The sequence below is a fragment of the Mirounga angustirostris genome, unplaced genomic scaffold (genome assembly GCF_029215605.1).
Source record: "Mirounga angustirostris isolate CCGP_5_RB_7025 unplaced genomic scaffold, mMirAng1.0.hap1 SCAF_13, whole genome shotgun sequence".
Classification (NCBI taxonomy): Eukaryota; Metazoa; Chordata; class Mammalia; order Carnivora; family Phocidae; genus Mirounga; species Mirounga angustirostris.
In genome coordinates, this window is record NW_026991721.1 from 104,236,804 (window position 1) to 104,258,261 (window position 21,458).

A 21,458-nucleotide genomic window follows, 5' to 3' on the forward strand; every position below is an offset into this window, starting at 1 on the left:
ATATGGGAAGGCCAAATGCTAAAATAAACTTATTTACAGAGCCAGGCCTGCTTAAAAATAGATGCTCCCAAATTCCTAAATGTTCTGTCAGTAGTTTTACCCGAAGTTCAACCTCATTAATAATCACAGGCACACAAATTAAGACCACACTGAGACACCACTTACCACCTGATAAATTGGCAAAAATCAAGAAGTCTGATAATACTAAGTGTTGAGAAAGAAGTGCATCAGTGGGATCCACCTACACCCAAGATTATAAAACTAACAAGCGACAGGATGAAAACTCAAGTTTGTGGACTCCAAGGCCTTAGCTTTAAGCCATGCATTTATATTATATATAGGACATTCAGTCCCGTAAGTACTATCAACTCAGAAATCATGCCACCTACGAACTGTTTATGACAATAATAATCCAAAGTGTAAAATAAATCTTATCATCAGGGATAGTACCTCTATATTACCTATCGGCTGCCTTCCTTAAATGTAAGGTTGTCTACTGATCTACTTCCTCATGAACTACATTTCTGAGAAGGATGCAAACTGGTATAACCATGTTAAAAAACAACGGGGCACCATGTTAATACGGTTGAAATTCTGCACACCCGGCAACCCAGTAACTTCACACTGAGACACAGATCATTAACCAGGGAATGAGCCAATGAACTGTGGTGTGTCCTCGCGTGGAACATGAAGCGGTAGGGACAAATTAATGAACTACAGCCACACACAGAGATAAAGCTCACAGAAACACTGAGCAGAAAAACAAGTTGTGGAAAAGTCCACATATAATTCATGCTAAAGCTCAAAAATGAGGAAAAGTGAACTGTATTTATGGGTTCGTACTCGTCTGATAAAAACAGCATCCGTAAGCACGAGGTAACACTGAGCCCCTGGAGAGGGACACAGAGTGCTGACTGACAGAACCGTACTGGCAACATCCGACTTTCTGTGCAGACACTACATACAGGTTCCTTACTGGCAAGTCATGGAGAAGAAGTCAGTTTCCAGAGGAGCAATCTGGACAGTGGGGGAGACAGTCCTGGAGTGAGGACTTTGTCAGCGCAAGGCTGTAAGTGCCCAGGCTAAGCGCGTGGCCAGGCCCCGCAGTCCCCGCCTCCCGGAGCAGGAACACTGAAACCACTGAGGCTGTGAGCTAACACCTCTGGTCTAAATCAGTCTGAGGGAGTTTTGGATTTCTTTCTAAAAAATTTCTTGAAAATTTCATCTGTTCTCAAGAGCAAGTTAACAAATCAAACTGCAGGGCACCTATCGGAGTCACTGAAGAAAACTAGCATTCCCTACCCTCCATCAAGCTTGTCTCTCTGTCTGCCCTCCCTCTGCCATCAGGCACCTGGGGCGGGGGGGCGGGGGGAATCAAAACCGAACTGTTAAAGCAAACAGCAAGCCATATGTGTCAGGGACTTGTTCCTAAAGTTAACCAAAATAAAAATCCAGGCCCTCCTGCTTATTAAACAAGTAATTTTGCAAAAATGTGCCAAATTCTATACAATCACCTACCTACAAATTATGATCTTATTTACACTCATCGAAGAGCTCAGTTATTCACTCCTGGTTAGTAAGAAATACTCTACTATAAAACCAAGACACTGAAACACATTCAGATCATAATTACTATGCAGACCCTGACTCAAATTTTAAGTCTCTAAGAATAAGCAATAATCAATTTCTTACTCATTACATTACAGAACTGTCTTCACAGAAAGTCTATAATGATGGTGAACATATCAATTACATGTTACACACAGTATCTACATATTGTAGATTTTTGTTTTCAGTTGAAAGGTAGAAATTAAATACCAAGCCAGAGAGTTAACAATCAGTCCAGGCACACTAATTTATGTTTGGAGTAGGATCTGAATTCTGGCTCCTGGTTTTCCACAGTCTAAGAACCACAGTGCTGCCAGCTTAAGGACAATCCAAAGCAGAAACTCTAAGTCACAAGTGTGAGAAATGTAGCAACATTATACATCTTTTTTATTTCAATTCTGTAATATGAATGGCTCTGTGGTTGGAAAACAAAGCTAACAACAAAAATAAACACTAGGCTACGTCAAATGAATAAAATCCGAGGAGGGCAGTTGGGATAATACAGTGCATATTTTCCACTCTTTAACCTTGCTGTTTTTTCTTTTCCACTATGATCTAGGAAACACCCATTCGACTCTTACAAGAGTTCTAACTCAGAGGAAAAGCTAATTAAATCAGTAGAAATCCAGGTAGACAGCAAAGTAATCAAAGTGATTTAGTCACAGAAAAAAATCAGTTACATTACTTTATAGTCAACAAGTAAAATGGATCTTGAATAAGCTGGGGTACTGGTGGTGAAACTAATTTCACTGAAATCAGGGAATCATTCAACCACGTGAAACTGTGATCACTGCATTAAGTTCCCAATGCTACCTGCTGTGGGGAATACAGAGAAAAGTAACTGTGGTCTCTGTCCCTCAGGAGCTTGCTGTCTGGAGAATGTCTACAGTTCTTAAGTAATAAACATCTCTATTTTATTTCAGAGCATAATTATTTCTTTCTTTTAAAATATTATCATTTTACTTTTAAAGACAGGAAACTTCTATCTAAGATGTGTTTTAAATGGGAGAGCAGGAGCAAAACAAACTATTTTTACCTTAACCGAAACAATGTCAACACAGACTTAAAAAACCAAAGGGCTGAATCCCATTACCTTTTGTCCTGGTCTTCCATGCTTTTCTTATCTGCGTAGATCTCTGCATAGAGCAATGCCGTAAAGTGAGCAGCACAAGACTGAGCGACCTTGGCAACCTCTAGGTAATTCAACTCCAGCCAGAAAGCATCATCGAAAACTGTTCCTAAGGAAGGTCTAAAGAAAAATGTTAACATGCAGTCATGTCCGTTTCTTCAACTTCACTATCAAGAGAAAACATGCTCAAATAGAATACAGTGGTATCGAGCTCTGGTGAAAAAGAATATTACATTCAAATCACCCGGACCCGCGTGTCCCCCCAATACAGAGCTGTCCCATTCTCAGCCTGGCTGAAGAGCCCTACCTCTGACCCCTTGTGGATCGCAAACCACAAAGGCGGTGGGTCATCGGCTCATACAAATGTGGGGTTCATACTTGACCTCCATCAAGGGGTCCGTGGACCATAGGCTAAGCGTGGGCTGCACAGAGCAGCGAGTAACACCTACACAAATCTTTTCAAGTGGCCAACTAAATGAAAATACTGTTTCTGCTAAGGCGCAATTACACGTTTCTCCTATTGCAGTTCATTTTCTAAGTCACTCAATCAAAATCTTCTGTGGTAACTGTAGGTCAGGATTGGAAGGGACCAGAGACACCACCTTCTCCAAAGCCAACATCGTATGTGAGCTACGACAGGGGAGCGGTTAGGAGTGCTGGTTTCAGAGGAGGGCACAACCTGGCTCAACCCGCTGAGCCCGCACTGCAAGCTGTACCATCTGCAGCAACTTCCCTTCTTGAGCCTCAGTTTCCTCACTTGGAGAGCCCGGGGACAGTACACGTCAGCAACAGTCGTTGCAATGATTCAACGATGCTTATCAGGGTGATGAATCAGGTGCTAACACTTCACTGCAGCTACTGGGGAACCTGCATTTCAGAGATCACACAGCTCCCAAGTACCGGACCTGGACTTGAACTCAGGTCCTTACACCCTGTGTTCCACTCATATTCTCTCAAACTCTTCTTTGAGGCCTATTCAGAATGAGAACTGAAGACAAAGAACTTTTATCTTCTCCAAGGCCTGCCCATGTCAACACCACTCCACCTCGGATAAATCTGCACTGAATGATTCCAAGGTGAAAGTGCCTCCCCACACCAAGGAAAGAGGATTCCAGCTACAGTTAAAGTTTCTGTGGGCTTTCTCAGAAGAGGATCTGGTAACCAAGAAAGTCAATCAGTAACTTTCTAACTGGCAACAAAGACGCTGAAAGACCTAACATTTCTTTTCCTAAGAGTGGAGTGGGATGGATGAGGAGGATACAGATGTAAACGTGAGTGGGATGGATGAGGAGGATACAGATGTAAACGCACACAGGGATTTTTCGTTTTCCTCCCACCTCCTTCCCACTCTTTACCAACCACGGCCAGCAGCAGCCTACCAATTCCTACCTCCTCAAGTTACAGGCCGACGACACTGTTTCCTCACAACCCTGGTCAACTCGGGAGCAGTATGGATCGATCTGACCATGACCTCTAGCAATGCCTGCACTCACTGTTAAAAATCTCATGAGGAATAAGAGGAACAAGATACTATACCATAAAACAATTTATCACAATCAAGAAAATATACACTGCCACAGCAGATTATACAGAACCATGCATTTTGAGGACCGTGAGTCACAGTCAGCAACTCTTATCTTACGAAGTTCCTGACACTGACTTAACACAGTGCCACCCTGAATACGGATTATTTCAAGAAGATCTAAGCATTACACAAATTAAATACAGCACCTTGCAGCAGCTGCACCTAAAATAATGGTGTTAAAATTCAACCAGCAAAATTTAAAATTTAATTTTAAAATCAAAATTCACAAGCTACACTTCTAAATCCCCAGACTCAAGCAGCAATATTCCCTCCGTTACCTCTTTTGTCTCCTCATGTAGTCCACAACAGCAAGCATTGTTCTCTGTGATTTTTTATCCACACAGCATCGGAACAGGTGGTCTGACTCTGACAAAGACAGAGAGCTCTCCTTAGTCCCGGACAGACTTGCTTTCGCACATTCCTCCCTCCATGTGTCTGTCACCCTCTAGGCTATAGAGTTTCGTAGGCAGTAACCGGGCACAAAACTGGTTCTTAATAAATACGAATGGAGAAGTAGAATTTAACGGCATTTCTTTTTCTTTTAAAATAAACTACTGTGCTTAGGGCTGCCTGGATGGCTCAATCATTGAAGCCTTCGCCTTTGGCTCAGGTCATGATCCTGGGGTCCTGGGATCGAGCCCCACATCAGGTTCTTGGCTCAGCAGGGAGCCTCTTTCTCCCTCTCCCTCTGCCCCACCCCCTGCTCATGCTCTCTCTCTCTCTCTTTCTAACAAATAAAATCTTAAAAAAAATAAATAAAACTGAGAATTTAATTACTATTTGCATCTTATTTCTGAAGGGGACTAATTCACTGATTCATTAAATACTTATCGAGGATCTTTCCTGTACCAGGCGCTCGGGATACAACCCTGAATACGCCAGACAACTGCTGTGCTCACCGAGCTCACCAATTACACAAATGCTGAGTGCTAGGACCGGGAAGGTGGACGGCACGGACAGGCTTACCAAAAGGAGCCTGATCTGAACAAGAAAAGTTTCACAGAAAAAGTGGTATCTCACAGAAGAGTAACAGCGTCCCAGGCAACAGTCACACTACCTGAGACGGCCAAACAAGAATTTAGTGAAAGAGGATCAGCTGTGCCGAACCACAGGGCTGAAAAGGCGGTAAGGACATGGGGGCAAGCGAGGAACAGATGGACTCACATTATTTACCACAGAAACTGGCAGGATCTGGCCATCAGAGGGACACGGGAGAGAGGTTCTCTGGCTTGGGCAACTGAGTGCCATTCACTGAAGACATTAAAGAAGTAGGCCAAGGGAAGGGGATGAAGATGGTAAGTTTACTTTGGAGAAGTGAGTCCGGGATGCATAGGAGACATTCAAGGGAAGGCAGGAGACTGACAGACATTAGAAAAGATAAACCATTTAATCTGATAGAAATCGGAAGCTACTTCCTTTTAAACCACTGAATTTTACATGTGAAATTTAAATTTTCATTTACAGCCTTATAGATATTGGCACTTTACACAGAGGTAAAATAAAACAGGCTATTTTTACCTATGAATGGAGACAGCATAAAAATGTACGTATATATGATAAACATGAAAAAAAGTCTTGGCCATGTTCATGACAATAAACTGCCAGGTCATCACAGGCAGTGATTATATTAAACTTGGTAATAAAAATTGTTTTTAATATGACTTTAAATTATTTTAATATTTAAAGTTTAAATGCTTACTGGTAATTGAACCACTTATACCTCATTTCCCAAATTAAGGACAGGATATATAGTTTAGATTGCAAAGTCTCTGCGAGAATTTTTATTTCACGTATTTCATTTTGATAATCTAAAGAAAATTCACGTAAGCATATTTCGGATTATTTACGAGACCAAGTTATCATCTACTAGGAACACAGAATGAGCTTCCGTGTCTATGTTTATAATTATATGATTTCAAACGGGAGATGTGTAAGTGCTGTCAATGGAGAAAAACTACTTAAAACATAGAACAGAGTGGGGCGCCTGGGTGGCTCAGTCGTTAAGCGTCTGCCTTCGGCTAAGGTCACGATCCCAGGGTCCTGGGATCGAGCCCCGCATCGGGCTCCCTGCTCCGCGGGAAGCCTGCTTCTCCCTCTCCCACTCCCTCTGCTTGTGTTCCTGCTCTCGCTATCTCTGTCTCTGTCAAATGAATAAATAAATAAATCTTAAAAAAAAAAACAAAAACAAAAAAACATAGAACAGAGCAAAGTGAGGTCTACAAGACACCACGGTCACGTCGAACAGAGGTTTCAGCAGTCCAGAAAGAAATGACTGGGAGAATCGTGTGATCACAACATACGCCAAAGTGACAGGAACCGTAGTCAAGATTGGGAAAGGGCAATTTAGTTGCAGCGAAACAGCACACAAATCAATACTTGTTTTAGAACTGTACTAGTCTCAAGTACACTAAGTGAATTTGTACCTGGTTTTATGTTTGCACATAATTATGTTAATAACACTAAAGACAACAAGTTAACATTATAGATTTGTGAATTTTCTTCCTTTATTTTAGGTTTGAAAAACTGACCCACAATGAGCCCTTCAGTATGCGTGTAAGTATTATGGATACACACAATACACTATTCCTGCTCCTCATGGAAGTCCTCCTGCTATAAGCTCTTACCGTGGGAAATATTAATTACAAAGCATAAAAAGAAATGCGGTTATTTAAGTAAATAAAGTATAATCTATTTTGGGTTTTTCTGGGGGGTTGTTTTGTTTTGGGTTTTTTTGTTGTTGTTGTTGCTATTGTTAAAAAAAAATCCAAGGATATGGGCGCCTGGGTGGCTCAGTCGTTAAGCGTCTGCCTTTGGCTCAGGTCATGATCCCAGGGTTCTGGGATCAAGCCCCGCATTGGGCTCCCTGCTCAGTGGGAAGCCTGCTTCTCCCTCTCCCACTCCCCCTGCTGTGTTCCCTCTCTCCCTGTCTCTCTCTGTGTCAAATAAATAAATAAATAAATCTTAAAAAAAATTACTGCAGGGCGCCTGGGTGGCTCAGTCATTAAACATCTGCCTTCGGCTCAGGTCACGATCCCAGAGTCCTGGGATCGAGCCCTACATCGGGCTCCCTGCTCAGCGGGAAGCCTGCTTCTCCCTCTGCCACTCCCCCTGCTTGTGTTCCCTCTCTCGCTGTGTCTCTCTGTCAAATAAATAAAATCTTTAAAAAAAAAAAAAAAAAAACCAAGGATATATACCAAATGTTAACCGCAGTTATCCCAGGTCATAGGATTACAGGCAACTTAATTTTTAAATTTATGCTCATTTCTCTATTATTTTCCACAATAAATATTTTGTAATACAAAGGGTTATTTTAAAAAAATGAGTTGGCCAGATCTTTACCATAAAATTTCAACCTATCTTCCAATACAGGACCCGTGATATTTGCTTGCATTTATCTGTCTTCTTTTCCCACGGCGGGGAACGTAGGGTGTCCTCTTCGTATCCCGGGTGCCAGCGCCGAGCTCAGTGCCGGACACACACTGAGGGCTCAGTCAGTTGCTCCACTATTAGTAGCCAAAATTCCCTGAGGGCGTACTACACATCAAGTATTACCCTAGGTGCTTTACATATATTATCTCACTGAAAACAGACTACAACTTTCATGATGATGAGAAAATAAATTCTTAGAGGTTACAGAATTAAGCCAATAAAGCATCCTGAAGGGATTCAAACACACCTTTCTCTAGAACTGAGAAGTTAACAGTATAAATGCTAGGAATTTAACAGAATACCTGAATCCAAATTTGCAGGGGTCGTGGATCGGCTCGTTGGTAAGGAGTGTCTGAAACAGTTAGTGAAAAATCCCTGAATGTGTGCAGAAAGCAGATTTCTCCATGATTCATCTGTATCTTGGAGTAAAATATCATGAATCAAGTATGGAAGCACAGTCTGACAAAAGTCAGTTTTCACCTGGAACATACAAACACATCAAGTCAACAGTCTGAGTGAAAATAATCTATTGAACACTTTCATTCCTTGTTACTGGCATATTAGACTTAGAAGAAAAATGATAGATGAATCTGTCATGAACTCAGTGTATCTCTAAAACACACACAAAATGCATGTACCAAGGCAGTGCTTAAGAAAAATCAAAGTAACCTATGTTTCGATGTGAAGCATCGTGTTACACAACTGTCCATTTCCAATCTAGGCCATATGCACATAATGAAATAGGATAATGCTTACAAATGAAATTATATGTCACAACTGCTGCAAAGTGCTACTAATAACACACAGTTTTCTAATTTGATATAAAGGAAAATGGGGAATCAAAGTTTAAGAGAAAAGCTGAAAATCTGATTTTTGTATTCTCTACACTCAGTAAAAAGCTGCAACAGTCATGTTCAAATGTTTATTATTTTAATAAACTCCAATTTGAGTATACAATTTGGGTACTTATTTGTGATATACTCCAAAGTGTAGAAAAGTACTTCAATACTTGTGGTACATCAAAACAGTACTCAACCTTATTTTTGTCAAGGTTCTCCCTTCATGTATTTATCATATACTACATGCACAAAACAGACGACAGATGACTAAATGCACATTTTTTTCTTTTTAAACTAAAGACAAATCAAATGGCAGTTTTAGAAAGAAAGAATTTAAGGAATTTGGAATCGGGGTGTGGTGTGTATGTGTATTTGGAACATTTTATCTTGTGGCGCAAAGTCAGAACTTTATAAAAAAAACCTTAGCCATGCTCACTAACGGGAAATGTGCGGTGTCTAGGCCGTCACTGAGCTGACTTAGCACAAGCACAAGGTAGTAATGCAGAGAGTGTGACCATTTCTTCACTGCAACACTTCTTCTGTAGAAGCAAGTCCTGCCTTTTAAACTGCTTTCAATGAGAGCACTTTATCAAAATACTCCATCAGTTTTGTTTTTTTATTTCAAGTTTTTACTTAAATTCTAGTTAGTTAACATATATGGTAAAATTGGTTTCAGGAGTAGAATTCAGTGATTCATCACTTACATACAACACCCCGGGCTCATTCCAAGTGCCCTCCTTCATGCCCATCACCTGTCTAACCCATTCCCCACCCAGGTCCTCTATCAACCCTCGTCTGTTCTCTATTGTGAAAAGTCTCTTAGGGTTTGTTTCCCTCTCTTTCTTTTCCCCCCTTCCCCTACGTTCATCTGTTTTGTTTCTTAAATTCCACGTATGAGTGAAATTATATGGTATTTATCTTTCTCTGACTGACTTATTTCACTTAGCATACCCTCTAGCTCCATCCATGCCATTGTCTATCAGTTAGTTACTTTTAACTGGTAGATGTTTGAACCAGTCAGATGTTTTGTTTTCACACTGTCACTGAATCGTGCTTGATGGTACAATATAAATTAGGTTAACATTAAAGTCTTAGAGCATCATCATATTATACTGTTTTGGATGGCATACTTGATAAAAGTGTGTAAATTTTATTTGATTTGGTATAGACCTTTATTGAAATAAACTGTATTAGACCTCCAAAAATAAAAAAGCAGGGCTGCCTGGGCGGTACAATCAGTTAAACATCCAACCCTTTGTTTTGGTTCAGGTTGGGGTCATGAGATGGAACCTGCGTTGGGCTCCAAGCTCAGCATGGCGTCTGCTTGGAATTCTCTCTCCCCCCCTCTGTGGGAAGGGAGAGAAAGAGAGTGCTTACTCAGTCTCTCTCGCTCTCTAATAAATAATAATAATAATAATAAATCTTTAAAAAAATAAACAAAAATAAAAAAGCAATGTTAACTGCTACCTCTTTTTCTTAAGAAAGTATACTAGGGAAAGTAAACGACAATGACCTTAAAAAAATTTTTAAAAGCAGACTTTTGGTTAATGTAAGTAATTTACAATCATCAGTATTTTAACTATGGTTAGTAACAAATTATTCAAGGCACCCTTTAGAGCTCATCCAGTACGTAGCTACCCCACAGCCGAAACCAACCACACAAAGCTCTAGCTACACAAAGATGCCGTGTTTGATGGATTCCCAACAGCTGAGCAAGGTGATACTTCATGGACATGACGTGCACAACCACCACACTGTTCAGAGAGAAGGCCATAAATACGGACATGGAACCCAAATGTATCAGGACAACCGAAGGAAACTACATGGAACCCAAATGTATCAGGACAACCGAAGGAAACTACTACGAGAAGGCTCAAATACAAAAAGCATAGGTAGTAAGGGATTAAGGCAGACTAACTAATCTTCTTACTTCACACATTGGCTTTAATAGTTGAAGAATTTCACTTTTTGTGCCTCCGCTATCCAAAAAAGCACAAGTCAGCCTCTTTATCCAAACGTCATGATTTTCACTTTGAGGAATCCACAGGCTCATATCATCCAGGCCTTCTAAAGGACTTTCTTTGTCCAGTCTGGGGACTTCCAAAAACTAGAAAGAAAATAGTCAAAACCCGTGAGTAAGGTCATTAGAAATACATTTTATCTTTCCGGCACAGAACAAATATCTAGGCATAAATCTGTTTCCAAACCAAACTAAGCAGAGTTAAAAATAATACTGGAGGCAATGGGTAACTCTTAAAATTAAAATACACTTATGTTTATACGGAAGGCCAAGTGGTATGATAAAAAATTACTGGTCTGCACAGCAGGATCCTTGAGCTCTACTCTCAGCTCACGAGTAGCATATTATACACATCACAAACTCTCTGCCTCACTGGTCTCATGGACGAAACCAGTCCAAGTCTACCACAAGGAATTGATTTCAAAATGTTTCAAAATGTTAAAACAGATTATATTACTGGTGTTTTACACATTACTGGTTTTATTAATAGTTTATATTACCAGTAATTTCACTAAGACCAAAATTATATTTATGATATATTAAAGAGACTAGTACGACGATGGGTATATGTCCTGAAGTTAATTTGGTGAAAATTCTGTTTAACTCCCATTTGCTTTAGGAAAAGAAAATATTAAAGAGGAATGCTTAGACTAAAAGAGAAGCAAGAGTTCTTAAATATCCTTCAGAGTCCTTTCAGTCAAACGTGATTATGATATTCAAGTGGAAAAAGGGAAGGGAGAAATCTATAGGTCATCTTATATTTCACTAGGGGGCTGTGATACTTTAACTTCCTATGGAAATAAACACTTGCTTATTGCACATTACCTACAAACCACACCCAACATCAGTGGATTTCATGGGATCGATGTAAGGGTTTTCTACTCCTAAGAAGAAAGGCCTATCATTAAGAACTCCTCCTATCCTCCAAATCAATCAGCTTTCTATCTCAACTTTTCCACACTGCTCTAATTAAAAACAGAAGTGCCCTGGATTCAAGTACAGTTGGAATTACTTCTAAGAAAGGTTTAATGTTAGTATAATACTATTTAGGCAACTTGATATTCGTATCTCACAGCAAACAGAACTGTTCCAGATATAGTGGGTATTCAATAAACATTTATTATTTGAGAGACCTTTTTTTTTGATGTTCTAAAAGGCTGTAGATAGATCAGCATGGGATCAGGTGTCGTCTTATAAATCTCCCAGAAACTATGTCCAGTCTTTGTGGCTAAAATGCTTTTCAAACAGGTAACAGCAGCTGATCGCACTTTGACACTGAAAAACATGTAATTCAGATGCTTATGAAGTATATTCAACTACTGATGAATATGAAACCCCCAATAAAAAATTTAAATCTAAAATTTTAAATTTATATTACAGGTTGACTCTTGAACAAGTTAGGAGCACTGATGCCCACACAGTCAAAACCTGTGTATAAATCCTGACTCCCCCAAAACTTAACCACGAATAGCCTGACAGGGAGACGTACAGACACCATAGTGAACACATACTTATATGTGTTACATACTGTATTTTTACAACAAAATAATCTAGAGAAAAGAAATTTATTATGTTAGTCACCATACATTACATCATTAGTTTTTGATGTAGTGATCCATGATTCATTGTTTGCGTGTAACACCCAGAAAATGTTCTGAAGAATATCATATGGGAGAGAAAATACATTTACAGTACTATACTGTATTTACCGAAAAAAGCCCACATGTAAGTGGACACAGGCAGTTCAAACCTGTGTTGTTCAACTATAGAGCGTAAAGGTTAACTGCATCAGGCAGTTTTTACATTAGGAAATTTTACCTCTAAATAAAAATTCTAGGGGCGCCTGGGTGGCTCAGTCGGTTAAGAGTCTGTGTTTGGCTCAGGTCATGATCTCAGGGTCCTGAAATTGAGCCCCATGTCAGGCTTCCTGCTCAACAGGGAGTCTGCTTCTCCCTCTCCCTCTGCCCCTCCCCGCTTGTGTTCTCTCTCTTTCACTCACTCTCTCTCTCAAATAAATGAAATCTTAAAAAAAATTCTATAATCAAAATTCTACAGCATCAATGCCAAAATTATCAACCATTTTTAATACTCCTTTAGTAAACCTGAGTTACTAATCACTGCAGGGGGGTAGGGGGCAAAGAAAGCAAGCAAAAGTAATCTCATAGCTACCAAGCTGAAATTAGGATAGAATCTGTTGCAATTTTGTTTGGCATAAAGAATCAGGGGGCAAAAGAAAACCCTGTCTGATTAGCTTAAGATCTTTGGAGTTATGACACTTCTTCTCTAGGACTTATCTTAAAAGGATCAAAATACTCTCAATGAGAGCAGTGCCTTTGATTTCGACCAATGCCCAAAACATCCGCTTTTGCAATTTTCCTATTTTTATGTTCTGTATCGAACTACCTGGTGGTTTTCTTATTGTTTGTTTAGGCTACTCTCACTAGATTTTAACAAGGACCTTGTCTGGTATGCTCATCAGTGAACCCAGTGCCTGGCACACAGTAGGGCTTCAGGGATTATGGCAATGAATAAAAATACAATGATTTTTATTAAAATACTTGAGATTAAGAGAAAAGTATGGCAATGTAAAGGAGGATGCTTCAGTTTCAGGAGACGTTAATTTACATAAAGTATCAACGTCCCTGAACGTCAGACGAAGTAGGTGCTAGCAGGTAGACAGGCTCAGTCCATACTCACCAATCCTCTACCAGCGTGTTGTTCAGGTAGGTCAGCGTTATGAAGGTCCACTGAAGTTCTTTATCTTCAAATAACTCAGGGGCCTTGGTAGAAGATGTATCTCTACCGTGCTGTATAGCTATCGTGGAGAAATCGACAGGACCCACTTCTCCCAAGCAGCTTCCAACAGCCTCTGTATTTAGAAATTCCTTTTCAGTACAGTTGTAGCTAAAAGATCTCCCATAAAACAAGTTTTCCCCCACAAAAAATATCATGTTTTGTCATCCCTCAAGATTTAAGTGGCTTCCCAAAGATTCTGAATAAAGAAGCTACTATAATATTGCAGCATTTTCTTTATATATATCCATGTGGGCAAAAGATATTTTCCCTATAAAATCATATCCGGGAGAGAGAAATTAGTAACAGAATATAGATAGTAAGCATGAAAGTCTAAACACAGCTTCTATATGAATGTAGCAACAGACTTTAAAACTGTTAAAACATTTTTGAGGTATTATATACATAAAGTACATAAACCTTAAACACTCAGTTCAGTGAAAATTTACACACACATTTTTTTCCACCTGTGTTATCACCATCCAGATGAAGACAGAGCAGTTCCTGCCAGAGAACTCCTTCACACTCTTTCCCAGCCGTGAGGGAATTAAAATACACCCATAAATTTTTTGATAGCTCTCCTTCCAAAAGGTGTAGCCCTAGTTCCCCTCCCCTTGGGTGTGGGGTGTACTTGGCGACTCACTTCTGACAGACCGTGCACAAGTCTTTCACTTCCTTGATTAAACTTATCCCCACGCACTGGATTCTCCTAGATGCTACGATAAACAGAACTGGAACTGGAACAAAATTTTCTCTTTAGATTGTTCACTGATGGTGTAGAGAAACACAACTAAATTTTGTGTGTGGATCCTATATCCTGCAACTGTGCTGAATTCATTTATTAGCTTTATTACAGTAGATTTCTTGTAGATTCTCTGGGGTTTTCTAGAAATAGGATCATGTCATCTGTGACTAGAGACAGTTTTACTTCTTTCTTTCCAATCTGGGTGCTTTCACTTTTCTTCTTCTTCCACTGCTCTGGCTATTATTTCCAGTACAACTTGGACCAGCACTGGTGAAAGCAGGCAACCTTGTCTCCTTCCTGACCTGGGCGTGAAAGCTTTTCGTCTTTCACCACTAAGAATGATGAACAACCATACTAAGATTTTATGCTACACAGGAAAGCCACTCAGGGCTCCTGGAGCAAATCAGGTCTGTCCCTAGAAACAGTTAAACTACGGACAAATACGTGAATTCCTTGGTCAAAGGAAACTTCCAGGGTGCTGGTAAGGCTCTGTTTCTTGGTCTGGGTGTGCACAGGTATTTTCTGCTTGTGAGAACTTTCAAGTTACATACTTATATCTGTACTTTTCTGTATGTACAGTATATTTCAGCAAAAGAACTTACAAAATAAAGGAGTGCCCTAGTTACTAGGCTCCCGCTGAGAAGACAAGAACGACTCCACTGAATGGAAGTAAAATCTGTGAAGGACCTCTTATTCCTCCTATTTTTCTTATTTGAAGCAATGTTGTCATGACAACCTCAAGGTGACTTCAATCAGTGTCTCCATCCTGTGATCACTAAGTCTAAACACCTCTTCTAGGCGGGATGTGTGGTGGCCATTTCCCTTACACTAGGATAGCCCCAAATGGTGGTAGGAAAGGGCTTGGATGCAGCTTTCATATCTGAGTTTAATTCACCTAGCCCTCCAAATCCTCATTCTTACTCTGCCCTATAAAAAAGATTAAGTACTGCTCAGTTAGATTTACAAAATATATCAGAAGTCAATTTATTTGCAACTCAACAGTACAAATATTTATTTCTGACTTTCCTAAATATTTATAAGATGTTTTTGAATGAACAGTGATGCACATGTGTAAATCACTAACTTTGCACTTTATGCAAATGTTTAAGGAAGGAAAATACGGAAGGAGGCTCCTTAGGGACACTTGAACTGAACATAAATATACCTCAGCTAGCATCTCACATTTCCCTACTATCCCAAATTACCAACTCTTACTGAATTTGAAAACAGAGATGACCATGCAAACATAAAAGCTCATATTCCTTTAGCCGAAGAGTTTACCTAGAACTTCTCTCTCTCCAGTGTGGCTCACCGCCGTCTCACATAACTGCAACAGGCTGACGATGAGCTTCACCATCGTGCCGTCCTGCGGGTTTTCTGGGGGCGGTTTAGATTAGGAAAAATAGTTTCAACTACAACGGAGAAGACACGTTTCTTTACAATATGTTTATAGATTAAATTATCTGACTAGAAAACTTTCATGAAGTTTTTTTAGAAACAAGGTTTTAAATCACAAGCAGGTCAAAAAACATAACGTGAACGTATCGGAACTTTCTTATAAAACAGAACCATGTAAAAGTGAGAGCGAAGCAGTATCTGGCCAACAGAGAGCGAGGAATGTCCAATTAGCCAACACCTCAGCAAATCACGAAGAGTGAAAGACACAAAAATCACTCAACATTAACCGACGAGAGACCCTGGAAGCACACTCTGGTCTTTAACCCCTGGATTTAGTCCAGACCAGCAAAGTCCGACAGAACTTTCCGCAACGACAGAAACGTTCTCCAACGTACACGGTCCCACGACAGCCGCTAGCACAGTTACTACTGAGAACCTGACACGCGCGAGTCTGATGAAGACACTAAATTTTAAATTTCATTAAATTTAATTCACTGAATTAAATAGCTAAAAACAACTAGTGTCTGTTTTGGACAAGACAGGTCTGCACCAATGAATTACCCAAACACACAAGAACAAAAGAAAGAGGTATTCATCTTTTATACACACACACACCTCAGAACAAATGCACTCCAAACTCGGAGCTCATATGATCAAGCCCAAACTTAGTTTTTAAAACTACTGGAGGGGCACCTGAACGGATCAGTCGGTTAAGTGTCTGCCTTCGGCTCAGGTCATGATCCCGGGGTCCTGGGATCGAGCCCCGCATCGGGTTCCCTGCTCGGCAGGGAGCCTGCTTCTCCCTCTGCCTGCCTCTCTGTCTGCTTGTGCTCTATCGCTCACTCTCTCTCTCTCAAATAAATAAACAAAATCTTTAAAAAAAATATAACTACTGGAAAAAAACCCACAATGGAAATAGGAAATTAATGGGCAAAAGATGATAATCAAAACTTAAATAGGAAAAATTTCCCCTAAATACAATACTAGAATAACCTAAACTCAAATCAAATTAACATAAAAATTAATGTTTTCTTAAGTAAAAAAAAAACAAAACTAGAAACACATATACAAATATGTGTTTATATAGAAAAACACACACACATATACATTCATGATTATACATATGCACATACATAAGAGACTTAAAGTGGGATACATTTCTTTTATTTAAACAAGCTGGAGCAATAGGCACAGACAGACTACCCATATGCCTCGCTCCAAGGAATTCGAATCTTTCTTTCAGGCAGTAGGAAGTGGTTAAAACTTTTCAAGCAGTAGAATAACACGACCGTGTCTGGGTTTAGAGAAACCGTTCTGGCAGAGGTGTACAGGACGGATAAAATGGGGTTAATTCAAGGTGAGGAGACCACCCACAATCTCTTTTATGGTGAGATGAGAAATGATGAACTACATGCTGAGAGCCTGAAGTAAGTCCACAGCAAGTGAACAAAGAGCAAGAATTTATAAAAAGACTCTTTCAAAAAGAAAGAGGTACAAATGACCCACGTCATTAACATCAGTACCCTGAGATGCTCTCACGAGATCCACCATCTGGTCCTTATGTTGAGCTAGCTGTCTGCAGAGATCCTTCAACCCTTCCAGTCTTGTCAAAGGAAGTGCATCATAAACACTCACGGAGAGAAAATGATTTATTTCCTAAAAGAGAAAATTAGTTAAAAATGTAACTTGCTTTATGTACATGTATGAAGTCTATCAAATAAAACTTAAAGAAAAAAATGAGTGCCTTTTATAGACACTGATTCATATCACTATTACCACACGAGATAGAAATAAATGGCTTCTTCCATTTCACATCCGCCAATGTTGTAATCACTTAAATGCTAACAGACTCATGATAACATACTTAAGATTTTAAGATTGTAATAGCATCCTCCAAAGGAAAAGCTTAAATTTCTACTTATTTAGTACTGTGGCTCTAGTTTTACATCTTAGTACATTTAACTATACTGTCATATTGATACACAGTCAGATATGGAGTATGGTTTTAAAATTATAACATTTATACTAAAAAATACACCTGAACATAATTTTAAAGTTTATAAATATTAAAGTAAGATTAAAATTTGAAAAATTCTTTAAAAAGTCAAATACCATCTCTAATTCAAACATTAAATTGTCCTTCAAAGGATCAGATGGTAATTTTGAGATATTAATGGATCTGATGCATATGAAAATCAAGCATATTTTAGATCATATTTCTTCATTATTTAATTTCAGATCTTAACCAAGAAATCTTGATATTTATAATTTTACTGCAATACAAGACAATATATTAAGATTCAGTTTCTTATTTGTTGAAAGGGCAAATCTCATGTTGTTTTTCTATTACAATTTTTTAAAAAGATTCAGTTTTTTACTTTTAGAGAATTGGAAGTTTTCAAAAAGTACTGCTCTCTACTCTAATACAGAATAGTAAGATGATGGAATAATTATTACCTCCAAAAGTGAGAAGGGTCCTTTACTGTATTTAATTTTCTGCTGAGTAATACGCAAATCCTTAAAGACATCATGGTCAGGAAAAGGATCTAAAAGTTTAATTGTCATATAGAGGTTTTCATTATCCTTGTTCTCTATCACTAAGTATTTCAACAAGTCCAATACCTAAACATAATTTAAAAAAGAAGAAGTCAAAAGGAAAAAATGGTTTAATTATGTTTCAAAGTAAAACAACCAAACCTGCTGTAATAAATGATAAAAACTCTACTAACCCAGTTCAGATAAAATGTTTTAATTACTTCTATAGGACCACCTATGACTGCTTCTGTGCTTTCAAATGGTTCACCAAATATGTAAGGTGCTGCTACAGGATGAGCACTGGGATAGAAAAGTGCCAGTATAACTGGAACATTTCGTAGAGTATCTCGTGCACCATCACAGTGGTGTCGACTGCTGTCCCAGTTTTCAGCACCTCTCTGCTTCAACCCAACTGAGAGACACAAACTCTTAGGTTATTTGTGAGATCAAAATTACTAGGTGCTCTGTAATTAAATGACTACAAATATTAACTCACTGAAAATGTTTTGCCAACCATTTTCCAAAGAATATTTTCACTAAAATGACTAATTACACCAAGTAAACATAAAACATTCGGCTCCTTCCAAGAATGCTTTATCAATGTTATTTCAAATATCTCTGTGAAGAGGATTTGGGGAAATACCTGCTCCTGAACCTCCATCTGATCATCCACAAGGGGTATAAGCGTTCCAACAATCACGTGAAGGTGATTTTCTAGAGCATCCTTACAGTAAGCGACCGCCGTGTGGCAAACCCGGCTTAACAGGTCACAACACAGGGAGAAGCTCCGTAACGACACATCCATGAAACGAGAAGGCCTAACACAGGGAGAAAAATAGTAAGTTCTAGGAAACGACTTTGACAAAGCTCGTGCAGAAGTCATTTTCCTTCAGCAGCTCTAACTCTGAAGTGGCCTGACATAAAAGTCACTTTCATGTCTAATTCCTTAATAAGGTTTCAAAGCCAAGAAGAGATGGAGTGGATACCTCCAATCTGCCCTCCCGACAGAGATACTGAAAAACAGGCAGAACCGTTAGAATTCTGTAGAACAGTCAAAGGTTTACAGCAATCAAGCAAATGCTAAATTAAAAAAAAAAAAAAAAGGCAACTTAACTGTAGGAAAACGCGGTGGTGTTTACTTGTCTTTGCCCCACTATTCCCTCCCCAGCTTGGCAGTTGTCATGAAACCTACAGTCCCCATTCCCAGTGTGGGATCCTGGCTCTGTGCTCTGGAGGGAGCATAGCAGACCATATTTGCAAATTATTGTATACATCTGTTGTTTAAACCAGACTGGGAGCTACCTACATGACTAATGTACGGGGCTTAGCTCTGATCTGTCTACTTGGATCTCCCCAGGCTGGAAAAGCCATGAGCATTGCTTGAAAACCATTTGTGAAAACATGGATGGACCTAGAGGGTATTATGCTAAGTGAAATAAGTGAAAGACAAATACCATATGATTTCACTCATTTGTGGAATTTAAGAAACAAAACAAAGAAAAAAGAGACAAACAAAAAGACTCTTAACTACACAGAACAAACTGGTGCCTGCCAAAGGGGAGGTGGGTAGGGGGATGGGTGAAATAGATAAAGGGAATTATGAGGACGCTTATTGTGATACATAATGTATAAAATTATTGAATCATTACATTATACAACTAAAACCAACGTAACAAAATAAATTTTTAATTAAAAAAATTTTTCAGGTGAAAAAAAATCCATTATTTCAACAAAAAAATCACAAGGCATACAAAGAAATAGGAAGTAGGAAAGGAGAGCCCATTTAAAGAAATAAAATATACTGGCCGAAACAGTTCGTGAGGAAGCTCAGAGAGTGGAATTACTAGACAAAGACTTCAAACAACTGTCTTAAATATGCTAGAAGAGCTTAGAGACAAATGAAAACAGAAGCACAGCGTACCCAAATTTATGAATGCAGCAAAGGAAGCACTGAGAGGAAAATACGTAGCAGTAACCACCTACATTAGAAAAAGAAGACTGGGGGGGGAGAAGAGACTAGAAAACCACTACCAAACACATGCTTAAGAATTAACAGCAGTCGGGGCACCTGGGTGGCTCAGTCGTTAAGCATCTGCCTTCAGCTCAGGTCATGATCCCAGGGTCCTGGGATTGCGCCCCACATTGGGCTCCCTGCTCAGCGGGAAGCCTGTTTCTCCCTCTCTCACTCCCCCTGCTTGTGTTCCCTCTCTCGCTGTGTCTCTGTCAAATAAAATCTCAAAAAAAAAAAAAAAAAGAATTAACAGCAGTCTATCTCAAACTCTTCCAAGAAACAGAATGGTAGGGAATATTTCCTAACTCATTCTAGGAGGCCAGAGTGCTCTAATACCAAAGAAAATAAATATACCACAGGAAAATTATAATACTCAATGCCCCTTAGGAATATAGATTTAAGGGTGCCTGGGTGGCTAGGTCAGTTAAGTGTCTGCCTTTGGCTCAGGTCATGATCCCAGGGTCCCGGGATCAAGCCCTGCATCCAGCTCCCTGCTGGGGTGGGGTGGTAGCCTGCTTCTCCCTTTCCCTCTGCAGCTCCCCCTACTTGTGCACGCTTGTCTCTGTCAAATAAATAAAATCTTGAAAAAAAAAAAAAAGGAATACAGATTTAAAACTCCTCAAAAAAGTATGAGCGAACTGAATGTAAGAGCTTATTAAAAGTATTATATACCATGAGCAAGTAGGAGTTATCCCAGGAACACAGGAGTGGGCCAATATAAGAAAATCAATCCATGTAACACATCACATTAATAAGACGAAGGAAAATACATGATCATTTCAATAAACACAGCAAAGGCATCTGACAAAATTCAATCTCCTTCCATGATAAAAAAGTCAGAAAAACATGAGTACATAGGACCTTACCCAACACAATAAAGGTAATTTATGAAAAACCCCCAGGTAACAACATAATGTTGAAAGAACGGAAGCTTTCCCACTAAGATCAGGAACAAGATAAAGATGCCCACTTTCACCCCCGCTATTCAACACTGTATTGAACTTCTAGCCGAGTAATTAGACAAGAACTAAAAGGCATCAAAATCAGAAAAAAAGAAGTAAAACTGTATCATAGATGACATGATTCTATACACATATAAACTCCCAAAGAATCCAGAAGAAATCTACTAGTAACAAATAAATTAGCAAAACTGCAGGTCACAAGATCAGCACACGAAAATCAATTGTATTTCCATACACCAGCAACAACAATCTAAAATGGAAACTAAGAAACCAATTCCATTTACAATAGCATCTGAAAGAATTAAATACCTGGGAATAAATTTAACCTAAAATACAAAAATCTTGTACACTGAAAACTGTAAAAGCAAGGATAAAAGAAATGAAGTCCACATAAATGGAAAGAC

The 21,458-nt window shown here is 39.2% G+C and overlaps 1 protein-coding gene across 6 annotated transcripts in view; it reads right to left on the reverse strand.

Moving 5' to 3' along the window:
- ATM (ATM serine/threonine kinase) overlaps nt 1-21,458 on the reverse strand; it is a 121,898-nt gene that overhangs the window by 33,315 nt on the left and 67,125 nt on the right. For all 6 annotated transcript variants that reach the window (XM_045895110.3, XM_064577496.1, XM_045895111.3 and 3 more), the window contains 10 exons: nt 18,725-18,899; nt 18,004-18,168; nt 17,070-17,202; nt 15,430-15,525; nt 13,308-13,479; nt 11,744-11,885; nt 10,521-10,697; nt 8,054-8,231; nt 4,601-4,688; nt 2,702-2,857 (listed from right to left, as the gene is read on the reverse strand). In XM_045895110.3, coding sequence (XP_045751066.1) covers nt 2,702-2,857; nt 4,601-4,688; nt 8,054-8,231; nt 10,521-10,697; nt 11,744-11,885; nt 13,308-13,479; nt 15,430-15,525; nt 17,070-17,202; nt 18,004-18,168; nt 18,725-18,899 — 1,482 coding nt within the window. The remainder of the gene's footprint in view (nt 1-2,701; nt 2,858-4,600; nt 4,689-8,053; nt 8,232-10,520; nt 10,698-11,743; nt 11,886-13,307; nt 13,480-15,429; nt 15,526-17,069; nt 17,203-18,003; nt 18,169-18,724; nt 18,900-21,458) is intronic.